The sequence below is a fragment of the Asterias rubens genome, chromosome 6 (genome assembly GCF_902459465.1).
Source record: "Asterias rubens chromosome 6, eAstRub1.3, whole genome shotgun sequence".
Lineage (NCBI taxonomy): Eukaryota > Metazoa > Echinodermata > Asteroidea > Forcipulatida > Asteriidae > Asterias > Asterias rubens.
The window spans coordinates 11529839-11546557 of record NC_047067.1 but is presented as its reverse complement, the minus strand read 5'-3'; the positions used below and the strand labels follow the sequence as shown (position 1 = coordinate 11546557).

General features: G+C 38.9%; 1 protein-coding gene across 1 annotated transcript; it reads right to left on the bottom strand.

The window, feature by feature from the left end:
- Positions 1 to 780: 780 nt before the first annotated feature.
- LOC117291352 lies at positions 781 to 5608 on the bottom strand. The gene is made up of 4 exons (XM_033773001.1): positions 5530 to 5608; positions 3894 to 4090; positions 2351 to 2529; positions 781 to 919 (listed from the first exon to the last, which is right to left on the bottom strand). The coding sequence occupies exons 1-4, from the start codon at positions 5606 to 5608 to the stop codon at positions 781 to 783; spliced, it is 594 nt and encodes a 197-aa protein (XP_033628892.1).
- Between the last annotated feature and the right edge of the window lie 11111 nt (positions 5609 to 16719).

Genomic DNA, 16719 nt, shown 5'->3' with positions numbered 1-16719 from the left:
CAAAATAATGTGTGCATCAGTGTGTTTTTTTTTTTTTTTTTTAAGACACTGGACACTATTGGTAACTGTCAAAGACCAGTCTTCTCACTTGGTGTATCTCAACATATGCACAAGATAACCAACATGTGAAAATTTGAACTCAAAGTATGAATGAAATAAAAACAAGTGTCACACGAAGTTGTGTTCTTTCAGATATCGAAGTCTTATATAGCGCACGTATCTACCAAACAAGGTACTCAAGGCGCTGAGTATATACAAACTTTCAGAAAGATAGGTTATTGCAGTGATGAATTATTCTGAGACCCAATTATTCTTGATTTCGAAACCTCAAATTCTAAATCTGAGGTCTCGAAATCAAATTCGTGGAAAATTACTTCTTTCTTGAAAACTACTCAACTATTCTCACAATGTTTTATACAACCAACCTCTCCCCATTACTCGTTACCAATTAAGGCTTATGCTAATAATTCTTTTGAGTAATTACCAATAGCGTCCACTGCCTTTTTACCCGTGTCAGCAGGTGACAAGGGTTAGTAACGATTAAAGTGATACTATTATAACATTTTATGTGTAATGTGAAGTTTTTAAAACAACAAATCAGTTAAAACATACGTGTTGGTATAGGGTGAAGAATAATATTTTTTGTGGGGGAACACCTACGCAATGAGAAATACTTTTGAAAGAATTTAAGCTAATTTAAGCTCTTGGTGTATAGTTTGTATACGTTTAGGCCTAGTCTATCGGTGCTGTAGGCCTAGTATATGTCTCGGAGGACGGTTCTTAGCCACGGTTTCGGGACTGGCGAGCCGCGCAGCTGCAGCAGGTGTGGATCGCAATATAGGACCAAAAGTAATTATTATCACCACCATCTAAATAGGCAGACGCCCATGAAGTGCGGGACCGGCATTCAGATGTTATTCTGGAAGAGAAATGGATAGGAATTAAAAACAAAGTTAATCATGAACCTCTATAATAGTGTCAATGTGCCGGCTTGGCAGGAGATCCCCCCCCCGGATTTTGGTGTGCCCCCCCCCCCGCCTTACGGCGAACTGTACCAATATCTTCTCAGGCCTAGAATTACACAGAGTCCACGAAGGCCACGGCTTCCGTTGCCCTGGTCTCGACCTTGGTGCCCCGTCAAACCTTCCTATAATGCTAGTGCCAAAATGAAAATGACCCTCTCAAAGATGAAATTCCAGGCCTGTCTTTATGATTGCGCCCTCTTGGGTCACCCTCCTTCAGCCCATTTTAATTTCTCGTTTGGGCGGGACAGAATCTATAAGGACAGATTTCCTGTATGACCGGCATGCAAAAACGGTCATATTCCTCAACAACGGCCGTAGCCGTGGCCGAAGTCGATTGATTTTTATCGGGGAGTAATATTTTAGAAACGCTATAGTTAAACGTTAAACCATGTTTAAAAACCAACCCTTCTTGGACAATGTCTGCGCTTGCATGGGTAAGCGAAGATTACCTTACGTGCATACCACGCACATTAAAGCAAAAACTTGCAGTTACCTGTGAAATACGCCTGATGTAAGCGCGGTCCCCTGCTTCCGTAAGAGCGAATTTTCGCTTACGGTATTAAGCGCATAGCCAACATTTTGAGCCCTTTGCCCATTTTCATAAGCTGTTTGTTTGCCAAAATGGCTTTGCAAAAGTTGAGTCGGGCACCAGCCACATCAATGCAAACTGAATGGCTTTATGCAATTGGCCCCTCATCAGCTGAACATTTCTTGCCCTGTCCCAATTTCGTATAGCTGCTTAAGCAGGAAATATTGCTTATCAATTTTTTACTAAGAAGCAATTAGCAAAGCAGGATACCAGTAACAGATTGTACATATGGAGTGACAGTTTGGTTGGTAATCCTATTCTGGAGAGCACATTTGTTGTTGTGCTTAGCCATTTTTTGTATTTAAAGGGACACGTTGCCTTGGTGGATCGTTCGAGTTAGTCAGTAAAAAGCGTTTGAAATTAAACGTTTGATACGAAATCGATGGTTAGAAAGATGTTTTAAAAGTAGACTATAATGATCCACAAAAGCGCGCCTCGAAATTGCTCGGTTTTCCTTTTACTTTGCGACCAACACGGTCGGCCATTTTATGGAAAAACTTGACTCCACAAAATGGCGCACCATGTTAGTTCACCACGTATAAGGAAAACCATGCAATTTCGAGCCACATTTGTGTGGATCATTATATTCTACTTCTTAAACATCTTTCTGACCATATGCATTTTAACATAACGGTTTGAAACGCTTTTCATGGACTAATAGACCGATCCAATAGAACGTGTCCGTTTAAGCAGCTCCTTGAAATTGGGTTCAGGTAGCGATAAGAAAAAGACTCACCCATCGGCTATAGTGCTGCACTCCGCTCCTTGGTGCACGCAGCTGGTGACGTAGAAGCTCTGATCACGGTGCAGCAACACCGTACGATGGTTAAGATTTTTGCCACTCCCTAGTTGTTTCCACTCACTTAGGCTTTCGCAGATCTCAGTTAGGCGACCACTAGACGATGTGCGTTTCTCCTTAAGGGAATCAAGAAATTATCATCATCATTATCATCATCATTATAATTAGGGCTGTGCTACTCGTGAAATTTACGACTCGACTAGTCGACTACGACACTAGGCGCGACGAATTATTTTTAGTTCACAAAGTGCGTTGTGGCAATGTTTGTCGCAGGCGCAACATAGTCATGTTCAAGCTGAAAGGATTGCAAGTTTGTGTTACTGATGTCTGATTGTGTTTCGCAAGTAAATTATGTTGTCGTGAATAGTCGTGAGCGACACAATTGGTTCTTCAAACAGGTAGTCACGACTGTTTTTGAAGTATAGTAACAACTGTTTTTGTTAGTAATTGAAAAACGTTAGTCGCGACTCGACTAAGCAATCAATAGTCTCGACTACGACACTGGTCGCACTAGTCGCCTGGCCTAATCATCATCATCATCAAACATTTATTTCATTGCTGTCATTACACTTCACATTTCAAAGCAAAGTTTGTCAATGCATTGGTTTTCAAACTATAAACAAGTGCACTGTAAACTAAGATACGAAAATTTTGGAAATTTACAATAAATTAATATTGATCAGTAATTCACGATTTAAGCAGTAAGTAGGACAACAATTAGGTTTAGGTGAAGCTGAGGCTTTTGTGCCTTAACCTATTGACAAACAAACAATAGGTCCATGACGTTTTAGTATTTTTCTGTTCAATTCGGTTTATCAATAGAGAATTTGTGTATTACACCTGCATCTATAGAAACCTACTTTGTAATATTATTTTAATGCATTTGTTTATCATTAACTTTGTACATTGACGCAATGTTTTCCTTTGGGCCAACTGCTTCAGTTTGAATGGGTTAATAATGAAAAAGAGACTAGAAATATAAAGGGTTCCGATTCAACGCAACTCATCATTATTTAATGGTCTTGCATTAGCCAGAATAAATTTGTGATAAATTAGCACTTCTAGCAGAGCGGAAAAAGCAAAATCGCTCACAAATACCGTTTTACCTTTATAGGTTAAGTAACATAAACTTTGACGAATATTTAACCGCAAAGCATCGACAAGTCTGATTACTTGAGTTGTGAATAGTTTCGTCGACTTCCTTTAAAAATAACCTGTCCGGGTCAGACTATTGGTGGCGCACTTTATTGTGAGTCCTGCTTTTCGGTCAGGACACTCGTAATCGGTTTCAAGTAATGCATGCAATGTGCCATAAACTCCAACCCATATAGTATACCCTTTAGGCAAATTTTTCCTCGTGCAGCTTTGGCAGTTGTCACTTTACAAGTTGGTGGTTAATATTCACTTCCAGCCTCGTTATGGATACAATGATATTAATGGAAGGAAACCAAAATGGCTGCTCATTGTCATTAGACATTACCTTTTCGCTGTACGGCAGGATGGTTTTGTAGTGGGGGACCTTGGGATGGAACACCACCCGGCTGTCCTGCAGGGCCGGGTGACTCAGAATCTCATCGTAAAATCCTGTGATTTTATCCTCGATCATCTCTCGCTGTCTTTGGTTGAATTTAGTTTCCTCTTCGATCTCCATTTCTTTGATAAGTTTCATCGCGAGATCTGTTGAAAGATAATAATAATCGGTATTTATAATAGCGCCGCTTTGTACACCCGATCGAATGACGTCTTGTGGGACTTTGCTCGAATTACGAAATCTTTTCCTTTTACATAGCTCAACGAAAGTGTTGTGGCGCAAGAAACAAATCAATCATCCAACAGATTACCATTTTACTGCCATCTCTGGCATGATCCTTAAGAACGTATAGACCCACGTAGTTTAGAAACATCGGTCGTACATCAACGCTTGTCCTATAGACGATGTGATCATGTTTACATTCAAACCGCCCACTGTTGACAAAAAACTGTATACGTCATGTTTCGCCGGGCAAAAAGACGTGTAGTCATGGTAAGATTGCATACACTTTCTAGCTGGCTGCCAAAACAAAGGTTTTGCCCGGCGGTATGCGCGCGAATCATGTTATGGTTTTCGAGTGACGTCAGAGGTCACATCGTCTATTGTTTCATTTCTTGATGGACTCAGTTAAAACCGGCTGTACATAATCTGTTTTTTCTATCGTTCAAATCATCATTGGAAGGTAGTGTTTGTTGACGCTTGGGCCGGCAATCTAGATTGTTTTAAAAAAGAGAAATATAAACTCTTACCATCAGCTCCCCTGAGTTATTTTCACATTAAATTTTATTTATTCTTGTATAGCTCCTATACCAGGAGTGGATTTTAGCCTTGTTTGTGGCGAACTTGCACAACAAACACAAACACAAAACTCAAAAACATCGAGGACTTCCTTGTTGTTCTTCTCTCAACTCTGATATTTTTAAAAGTCTCGTTCACTCAAGTCATTCTTTAATAAACTGCACCTCCTGGATATGTATTTGTAGATCTTCACTAATTATACAAATACTGTTGTTTTGATAATTGTTTATATCGCCTAGTCTGGTTCGTGTCATTGTTTCTGTCCTTGTCGTGTCCAAGTCATTGTCACAGGGAAATGTATACAAAAGCAGTATGCTTAACATTTTCCCCAGCATGTTGGCTAGCATGTTAATTACACTCGATATTATCTTTGAAATTTCTATACATTTTATTACTGTTGAATTATGTGGCATTCATTTTTTCGTAATTAAACTCATTGTTAATTTGTTTTTAACTGTATGTACATTGTCTTGTCAACATGAAAAATAAGTATGCATTGAATTGAACTGAATCGTCACAGAAAATTACGCCAATAGCAATTTGCACAATAAATGTTCGCAACAGTATAGGATTCGAATTGCCTCCATCTACCGGGCAATCGCGGTGGCCTATAGTTAGTGAAATAAATTGCTCTGGAACTGCAAAGGTCGTGGGTTCGAATCCAACCCGAGTAATATACCTGTGATTTTTGTCTTTCACAGGACTCGTACAAGTACTGGGTATTAGAGTGCTGACACACATCGGTGTATGGGTAATACCAAAATAATATAGTTTGCATAAAACTTACAGTGAAGTACAAGATGTAGCATTCCATTGTCGTGTATTGACTTTGGGAAGTCCGGCTTACTCTCTGGGACATCATCCATCTCAAAGCCATCATCTAGAAGAGAAAACTATTAATTAATTCAAATACTTTTCGCTGGAAAAAAACAAATGAACCGTGTATAGTAGAAATTGAAACCTTGCACTAAAAATTTTTTGATACAAAAATACATCGATATAAAGTATAAACATCTCTGAAAAGTATTACAATATACAGGCGAAATACGAAAGATAAAAGCAGTACGATGTGAAGTTTGTGTACTTTATGTGTTTTTTGTGGTATTCTCCCATTAAGACTTGTTTTGTTAGCAAAGAAGCCCAATATTTGAGATGAATTTACTTCAAAATACCCCCCTTTGTAATCTTATACTACCATAACTGTATCCTCATCAAGCCCAACATTATACCCGTATTCCATTTTATGTTTTGTCTCAGTATAGACTTTGTATAAGCATCGCTTATTGAAACTTCAAAATGGTTAGCTACCTTCATACAAGTCCACTGGGTTAACGGCGATTGTATTTTCCGCATCTGAAAAACGAAAGAAAATCGGTTGAGTTTTATCAAAGGGAACGTTTACCTTTAGTTCTTGAAACCATTCGTTTTTTGTTTTTTTTATCCTCTGCAGATTACAATAAAACTACGGAGAAATTTCATTCTCATTATTTTTTTTTTAAGATTATCGAGGAAAGTTCGGGGCGGTGAAGTCCACACGGAAAAATAATCCGTCACTGGAATACACAATCTGAGAATCGTATCTGACAGAAACGTTTATCAGATTCACATTTCGGGGGATAAAAACTGATATAGTATTTCCCATAACCATTTATAGGCCTATACTTCGTAAAGTACATTTCTCCATAGAGTTTTCAGAAAGTACATTTTCTTCCGCATTACACTTGTTGAGGCTGACCCGGAAAACTGTTTTAAAGATGGGATTTTGACTCGACTTCTGCGTCAGGATGAACTATTTCCGGGTAATTTTGACTCACTTGACCCGCATCAGGTTAAGTTTTTACCCTGGGGTTTCTTAGAGTGCACTTGCACCGAAATCACTGTTCTACTTACTGTGGAAATAACACATTGTTCTTTCAACTCCGTTTCGCATTTGAAATTATGTTTACGCAACGTCTTTATTGAAGAGAGACTAATGAAGGTAATTTTGTACACATTCATGCCTCGAAAGACGAAATTCCCTGATTGGTTGATTGAATATCAGCGTGAGCCAGAGTAGTCAATTAACGTTGACCTTGGTTCCTCCATTTGGACGGGAGCGGACCCAGGTGTCAAGCGGGGCTGAATCTAAGTGACGCCACTGGATACCACCGGCGTGTAGTTTTAATTTTATCTCAGTACATTAATCTTAGGCAATGGACACTTTTGGTAATTTTCAAAAAACAGTATTCTCACATGGTGTTTCCCAACAAATCAATAAAAAAAACAAATGCGTGATTTTTTTTACTCAATTGGTCATCGAATTTTGCAACATTTTTGTTTAAAGCACTCTTGTAGCCAGATTCGTGTGCTTACAGCCAGATGCATTAAAAGGCTCCAGGTGAAGTCTTTTATTAGTTGAGTGAGAAATTACCCCTTCTCAAAAATAACGTTACTTCAGAGGGATTCGTTTCTCACTTTTCATTGCTCGTGCAAGTTTTGATGCTTACAGTTATTTTTGAGTAGTTACCAATAGTGTCCAGTGCTTTAAAGGCAGTGGACACTATTGTAATTACTCAAAATAATTATCATCATAAAACCTTTCCTGATTACGAGTAATGGGGAGAGATTGATAGTATAAAACATTGTGAGAAACAGCTCCCTCTGAAGCGACGTAGTTTTCGAGAAAGAAGTAATTTTCCACGAATTTGATTTCGAGACCTCAGATTTAGAATTTGAGGTCTCGAAATCAAGCATCTGAAAGCACACAACTTCGTGTGACAAGGGTGTTTTTTCTTTTATTATTATCTCGCAACTTCGACGACCGACTGAGCTCAAATTTTCACAGGTTTGTTATTTTATGCATGTTGAGATACACCAACTGTGAAGACTAGTCTTTGACAATTACAAATAGTGTCCACTGTCTTTAAAAGATGGGACTTTTCTACCGGTACTTTTTGATGGTATGCAATACTTACAATGGCTCAAAGAAGATTAATTTGGGGAAATCTCTAATTCAATAACTTAAAATTGCAAAATCAAAATGTTTTTCATTACAGTAAGAGACTCGTCCACATTTGTTACACAATGAAACGAATAGGCCTAAAAAAAGAGTAAATAAAACAGTTTCACAAATTAATAGGAATTAATTGTACAAATTGTATTGTGAAAAAAATTAAAGCAGGATGTTCATGTTTCCCGGCAGAAAATAATTGAAACATATATTATGGAATATGGGTAAAACTTTATCTTTGTGGTTATAGTCCTTAAATAAAATAAACAACTAAAAAATCGGGCAATCTCGGTGGTCTAGGTATCACACTGCCCTAGAATTGCAAAAGGTCGTGATTTTTTTTCAGCACTCGGGAAAGTACCGAGTATACATTGCTAACAATGTGTCTTGTCTGTACTATAACATAATCCAAAATGGCCGTTATTAGAATCAAATGGATCTACCTGCCGACTAACAAAATTGTGAAACTTTAGGCCTACAACAGCCCCCCCCCCCCCACAAAAATAATTTTGGCAATAAATGTCAAAGGCCAGTTTTCTCATATCTTGACATGCATAAAATAACAAGCTTGTGAACATTTGAGCTCAGGCGGTAATCGAGAATGCGAGATGAAAGAAAACAAACCCTTGTCAGACGAAGTTGCTTTCAGATGCTTGATTTAGAGACCTCAAATTCTAAATCTGAGGTCTCGAAATCAAATTCATGGAAAATTACTTCTTCTCGAAAACTATTCCACTTCAGAGGGACCCGTTTGTCAAAATGTTTTATACTATCAACCTCTCCCAATACTCGTTACGAAGTAAGTTTTATGCTAAAACTTATTTTGAGTAATTACCAATAGTCCACTGCCTTTAAAGGCACTGGGGTGGATTTCACAAAGGTAGTCCTAACTTAGGACTAGTCCTAGGCAATGCTAAGAGATAGGACCAGTCCTAAGTTAGGATGAGTTACTGGTCCTAACTTAGGACCAGTCCTATCTCTTAGCTTTGCCTAGGACTAGTCCTAAGTTAGGACTACCTTTGTGAAATCCACCCCTGGACACCTTTGGCAATAGTTGTCATAGACCAGTGTTCTCACTTGGTGTATCTCAACGTATGCATACAAGAACATATCTGTGAAAATTTTGACTCAAGTGTTTATCAAAGTTGCAACAGAATAATGAAAGAAAAAACACCCTTGTTGCAAAAACATCGGGGTGCTTTCAGATGCCTTAAAAAGGCTTCAGGCCTGAAGTTTGTTATCAGATTCATTGAGTGAGAAATTACCTCTTTCTTAAAAGTTACGTTACCATCAACAGCTCCACAGTCTACCTGCAGTACACTAATCTCCTTTGTTATTTATCTGCGGGGATATGCGGCGTTTTTTCATGCGTGACCTCTATGTGAATATTAATTAGTCAAAAGGGCTTCTGGAATTCGGTCTTTTTCAGCCTTTTCTGAAAAGTCTCAACCAAAATAATATCCAGTAAATTGAAACGAAGAGCATATCTGTCGTTATGTATAAAAACAATCGGTGAAACTCAAATTTTAAAAAGAGAAAACAGAGAAAACAAGTCACAAAAACACGGAAAATGTTCATGTTGTGAATGTCGGCAACAGTCTCCAATGGGAGACTTTCTGGGACGATAGAGGGCAGCAGACTTACCGGGTAAATCCATTGTTCTCAGAATTATGCGCATGTTCAGAACTACGTAAACAATGGAAATTTACCCGGTATGTCTGCTGCCGCCTAGCGTTGGAAAGTCTCCTATTGGTATGTATGGATAGATTATTTCATGTTCTACCTGGAAATGTTAAAAGCGAGACCGGATCGTACCTAGTCCAGTCAGGATACAGCGATTTCCACCGTTAATCCAAATCTCACATTACGAAAAAGTCAACTAGTAGACAGAATGGCTCTTCATTTCTGTGTACTTCTACATTATTTCTGTCAATACTTTTCAAATAAGGCCGAATAAGACTGAATTTCAGAAGCCCTTTTGACTAATTGGTATTCAAACCGAGGTCACGCATGAAAAATCACGCCTACTCGCGCAGATAAATCACAAAGGAGACTTATTAAATCGAGTGATCTGCAGGTAGACTGCTCCCCGTTGATCTTTACCAAGTCAGTTTTTATGCTAACAATCATTTTAAGTAATTACCAAAGTATAGTATCCAGTGTCTTTAATTAATTAACATGCATTCCTCTTCCCGCGTTTTAATAACATGGACTGAAGTGACTCTTTTGTAATATAAAGAGTTTAACGATATCGGCAGTGGGATTGAATAAGAGTTGTTGTTGAGTACACTAGTACTTTTTTATGAAAAGAACAAATTGTTACTTCTCTGTGAGTACGAGTTTTTTCTTTATTTAATTTTTCTTAGTGAGTTACAGTTCTTTTCCGTCAATATAGTACTTTTCTGTGAGCACTTAAGAGTACTTTTAAGTGATTACAAGGACCTGTCTGTGTAAACGTGTACTTTTCTATAAATATAAGTACGAGTACTTTTCTGTGTGTACCAGTATTTTTCTGTGAGTACGGGTATAATGTGAGTACAGGCCCTATGTGTACTTTTCTGTGCTTTTCATGAGTGGACCTAATGAGAAAGCTACTTTCTATAAAAGTACGAGTTTACTTTTATATAAGAATGAGTACTCTCCTGGTGTTTTGATGTTAAAACGAGTACTTTTCTTTGTATACGAGTTTTTCCTGTGTGCGGGTATTTTCATGTGAGTACGAGTACCTCTCTGTGTGAGTACATAGTATATAAGTCCATATTACAATTAAAGCTTTTTCTTTTGAGTGTGCGAGTACAGGTGAGAGGACCGTACCGAGTACGAGTACTTTAGGGATGGCCACAAGTACGAGATTAATAAAGAAAGTATGAGTACTACAACTCTAACTTAAAGGGAAGGTACACGTTTGGGTTTTACTCAAAACAATATTAACTTCAAAACTTTTATTCCTATCTGAAAGTACACAAATTCGTCCAACAACTGTTTTTTCTTTCATTTTCTCGCAACTTCGATGACCGATTCAGGCCAAATTTTCACAGGCTTGTTATTTTAAGCACATGATGGGATACACTAAGTGAGGAAGACTGGTCTTTGACAATTATCAAACGTGTACCTTCCCTTTAAACATGCACTTTTTACTCACCCGTCCCGCATAAGCATAGTAGCAGTAAAGTCACCATTGTAACCATTGATAGACGAACTACAGTGAAGTCACCACAGAGCCTCATGATGGTGTTTTCTTTTAGTGAAAGAAGTCACAATGAAAACGTTGACGTCGATGAGGCGTTGATGGACTGGGACGAACTGGCAGCTTGTCAGAATGATGATGGCAACCGACCGTAAGGGTGATGGACAATTCGTTTCCGGACAACGAAATGATAACTAAACCACGCCTTTGGGTTTTTGTTTCTGATGGCGCGTGTATGTGTAGCTAGTACAGCGTTGTTTCGAGCTGTCGTCTGTTATGTAATGCTGGATCTCGTAGAAGGCACTGTAGGCTCGGGCACCAGGATACGACTGGCTTATTCACATCCCGGTTCGTTCTTTTTAAAGAAAATTTGTCACTTTTCATTGGCCTTAAAATAGTATTCTCCGCCTACACCTTTCCCTCATAACTCACCTTGGGTAGACTAGTTTTCGTTCAAGACGCAACGTTTGTTTGCTTATTGTGCTTGCTGTGAAGACAATTACGAGGGCGGAATCAAAATAGTTTTGAATAAAACCTATATTAAAGGATGTCATACACGGCTTATGTGGTAGCTGTTGAGCTGATTGGTCAAAACCCTCTGATGCGCATTAATGTGGATCACTGTTTGGTTACTCGTCATTATAGTATTGAGATTGCCAACGCCCGTACAGTCTCCTTCTAACTTTGTTTATTTGTTTCGGTGCGTCTGTTTTCAATAGAGAGACTGCAAATGACGTCATTGACCACCATCTTGCACGCGTCTACGAGCTGCGAACGACTCTCAGCCAATAAGAGCCTTTAAAGCGTGCACATTTCATCAACGATGGCGGCACAATGCTTAGATCCTACTTTCAAAACTAAACTTGGGTTGGATTTGGTTTTCAGAACGGTTAAACGCGGGAAATATAAGGTGTATATATAATTTAGTATCCATTTAATTTGCCATTTTGAATAATGTGCGTTCATGTATGACACTTGCTACCTATATCAAGGTACAGGAAATGATGAAACATTATGAAACAGTTTAAAGATGCTATGTCAGATTTTTGGCCCCCAAACATTAAAAAATAGATTTTTTGAGTGAATGGTATTTCAAAGAGTATCACCCGCTCTAACACAAAAAAGTTTAACTTTCACTTTTAATGGTCAGGAACCATGACAAAAAATTAAAACGTTTCTTATAAAACACATAAGAATTGGTCACGTGATATGTTGTCGGGATCCCGACAAAAACTAATTTTGAGCACTTTATTTCACTGCTACTAATAATTGGCGGACTTTTTCGAGCAATGGCTCAAATGAAAGCTTGTAATTTTCTCGACCCCCATCAAAATACCTATTGAATTTTAAATCAAAATCTTTGGGTCAAATCGGCCAAAAATCTGTCATAGCATCTTTAAATGCCTACAATTAAAACCTTTCTTTTCAAGCTTAAAGGAACGTTACAGATTTGGTAAGAAACAAAAATCGTGAAGATCACAGATTTACATAAAACTTACACATTTTAATGATGATGATAGTTGAAAACATCCCTTGAAATATTTCTGTCTGAAATGTCATATTTGATGAGAAATTAATCATCTAACTTTACGTTTGGAGTTTATCGCTCAGATGAGCGTTTTTTATTTTTATTTTGGCCTCAATGCAATAAAAAATTTGTAATCGGTTTTTCACTATTTTCTCGTGACCCAGATGGCCGATTAATCTCAAACTTCTACAGGTTTGTCAGTTAATGTATATGGTGGATTACATTAGTGCTTACACTGCAGGCGACTGTTTTGTTAGCAAAAACCATTTCTGTAATGTTCCTTTAACAGTGTATTCTGATGGATACAAATTTCCAAGTTTTCTTTGGTTTTATAATTTTTTAAAGTATACCGCTCGGAAGAAAAATTATTAAGTATACGAAAATAAAGAGGTGCCACCCGTTAACACCCCTGTCAGTTGTAGTAAGTGCATGAGAAGCATAAATTCTGAGCGTGCTCCGTGATGTATACAGCGAGGCATCATAATTCAAATTTTGAAGAGAGGGTTCATTGAAATTTTCAAACCATTATTTTCCACGCTTTAGAATTCGAGGTCTCGAAATCAAATATCTGAAAAGGACACAACTTCGTGTGACAAGGGTGTTTTTTCTTTTATTATCTCGCAACTTCGACGACCAATAATATTGAGCTCAAATTTTCACAGCTTTGTTATTTTATGCATTAAGACACACCAAGTGAGAACATTGGTCTTTGACAATTACCAATAGTGTACAGTGTCTTTAAGGTATGATCTTTGCACTATTCTGGTGTCCTCGTCTTGAGTTATAATGCCACAGGTGTGCCATCATCCACCTCTTAGTCTATCTACTTCTACCCCCTCCCCCCCCTTCTCCCTCTCTCTCCTCTCTGATGAGTATGATTAGGAAACGGGCGCTTGGCTGGAAGGCCTTTTGCTCAACATTCGACATTTCTGTTTCATCACGGACCCTCTGCCACCAAGGATGCTTAATTGAAATCGCAGCGGCCGGAAGGGCAATGCGTACCGGACGGGGAAGAGTCCCACGTAGGAGACACATTACATTTCGAGACAGTAATTAATTATACCTCGGTGCAGAATTGGCAAGTAATCCCTTTTTTACGGCATATTGGTGTCATATCAGCTTACGTGACTTGTAAACTGCTAACTGTGCAGCCCTATAAAGCCGAAATGCACAGTGTACACAATTCCATTTAGCTATAGTATCGCTGAATCATTGTGATACCATAGAACGATGTTCTCATGGCGCGAGTATACAGAATTCCCGGCAAGCATCAATGAATCTAGAGCCATGCAAATTTGCCCAAGTAAAAATTTAATATCAAAGAGAAGTTAACAGCAAACTTGGTCATTAGGCTGACCATTGAGCAATGCTCCATGAGCTGACCCGGTAAATTGTTAACAAACTCTGATTTCACATAAGTGTTGACAATTGTTTTTTGCCACTTTTGGCCAACATGGTATCGAATAATTATGGGTAAATTCTGACCGGACAGTTTTTAGAAAATAAGACATGAATCCACAATTTAACCTAACCAAAACTCGATCTCCGAAATGTTTCTGTTAGCATGACGGGAATAACTTGCATTATATGCCAACGCAGAACTCAACTAAACGGTCCTTTTGGACAGAAATTTTTACTGTGGCCTTAAATTGTTGATTTCCTCCAGTCGTCGTGGGCACGCGGTAATTAAATCGCCTGTGGGGCAGCCTATTGTTCGTGTGGAAGGACATTGTTTCACTGCTTGAAATTAAAAATCCCGGCAGATGATGTCGACTTGGTCACCGTAGGCCAATAATTTATAATCTCTCTCTGAGAAAATCTCTTCACACCAAATAAATTTGCATTGGCGCGATGCGTCCAATATTGGTTGACTTTTATAAACTGGATTCAAAATTCGACAACTTTGCATTTATCTTTTGGCGCGACGCATTGATGACGTTTGCACCAGTCAATTCGTCATTTACGCTGAAGTATACGGGGTGGCGCACTTTAAGAAATAATATTATTCCCTGCGCACTTTGTATTAAGTAACACCTTCAATATTTCTGTATTATTGTAAACTTTCTTGTGCTTGGATTTTGACATAAAGTTTAGTTAATAGCAGCGATAACGAAAACGATAACGATCACAACGCAAAGAAAACGCATTCCATTGGTTGAAATGCTCCACGTAGACTACTACGCACACGCTCATTACTACACCAGGGGAATGCGTTCTTGTGTCATGTCGTTATCGTTATCGTTATCGCTGCAGTGGGCATGGCCGACCGTGTTAGTTCGCAAAGTAAAACGAAAATCACGAAACTTCGAGGCAAACTTGTGTGGACCATTGTATTCTACTTTAACAACATCTGTCTAACCATATGCATTTTATAACAAACGGTTACAAATGTTTTTCAAAGACCAACTCGACCGATCCAAGGCACGTACTCGCGAATCTGCTCAACCTTTCTCAGGTTGGTTCAACCATCTATAATATTGCAATGTGCTTGCAATGTAATCCAAATATTTCACACATGGTTTTGAATCTTTCGTTAGTATTTTACGAAACGCAACAATGCGCCATAATGAGTTTTACATCAATGGGACTCAATGAAAGACAGTGGACACTATTGGTAATAGACCCTTCCCATGAAATATGTAAATTGCACACAGCGCGTGCGCACTAACATTTTGGTTGGCAATTTAAAATGAGGGAAAATCGCGCTGTTTTGTACATAGACCTTATCGCAAATACCAATGCGCAAGCGCAGACTGTGGAATGAGGTGCATTGTGGGATAGATATGGATCAAATTTGGATACCAGCTAGACCACAATGCACCTAATTCCAAGCTTTACGCGCGCGCCCCAGTATTTGCGAAAAGGTCTATGGCTAATGGCTGCGTGACGCAGACGCGATTGCGCGTCTGCTTAGTGCACAATTCTATGGCGTTTGCCAACCAATAGGGTCTGTACGCATGCGTAAATGTAGTTAGCATATTTCATGGGAAGGGTCCATCGTCAAAGACCAGTCTTCATACTTGCTGTATCTCAACTTATGCAGAAGATAACAAACCTGTGAAAATTTCAGCTCAATCGGTCATTGTGAGATAATAATGAACGAAAAAACACCCTTGTTACCCGAAGTTGTGTGCTCTCTATGCTTGATTTCGAGACCTCATAGTTCTAAATCTGAGGTCTCTAAATCAAATTTCGTGGAAAATTACTTCTTTCTCGAAAACTACATTACTTCTGAGCCGTTTCGCACAATGTTTTATACTATCAACCTCTCCCCATTACTCGTATACCAAGTAAGTTTTTATGCCTAAAAATATTTTGAGTAATTATCAGTAGTGTCCACTGCCTTTCAAAGACTCAAATGCATGCGAGTAAGAATTTGCATCCGTATTCCAGGCCCAAGTAGCCTGACCCATATCTGGGTCAGGCTGACCCTGAAACTGGTCACAATTTCATTTAGATTTTTAATCGGATTCTGCATTGACTCATTTCAGGGTAATTTTGACACGGGTTTTAATAACACTGAAATTGGTCAGACCGAATGGGTCTCGGATACCCTTTCTTCTGTGATTTTGGGGGTGCCCTTCTCGGCCAAACATTACTCATTCATCGACATAGATCTCCCAAAGAGGGAGACGGATTGATCTGGCAAATAATTTCCCGCACAATGATATAATAATACGAACATCTAAACGTCATCATTGCGTAAGAATCTTGTTTATTTTGCTCAAGGGGAGGTTTCGGAAGGAATAATGAAAACTGTTTGATTAGTTGTCAGCGTTTCATTATTATCTATATTTGTCTTTTAAGAACACAGCCAGTGACGTTGTGTCTGGGACTGCGCAGGAAGTTGACGTATACATGACGTAGGTATACTTTGAACCAGTGGCGACTGATGATTTGGGAGGGGGCTGCAAAAATCGAAGTTATGTCCGTCGTGAGTTATGTCCGGAATCTGCATCACAAACTTGGTCAAACTGCCGCGCAATCCGAGTCAAACTCACATAACCAGGGCCAGGCCAGCTTGACCCTTTAATGGTCAGTCCACCTATCTGGTGACTCAGAATCCGGGTCAGAAAGTTGTCCATCCACAAAATGAAACAATTTGGAAAACGGATACTAGCGGACGATACGGATTGAGGTGGATCATCCACATCAGCTTTTGCTTTAGATGTGGAGTATCAAAATCAGACCCTACTCCTTGCTTAGTAATTTCCCTGAAAACGGACATTTTGGGAACGACACCGTTGAGTGGGATCATCTGCACAGAATCTCC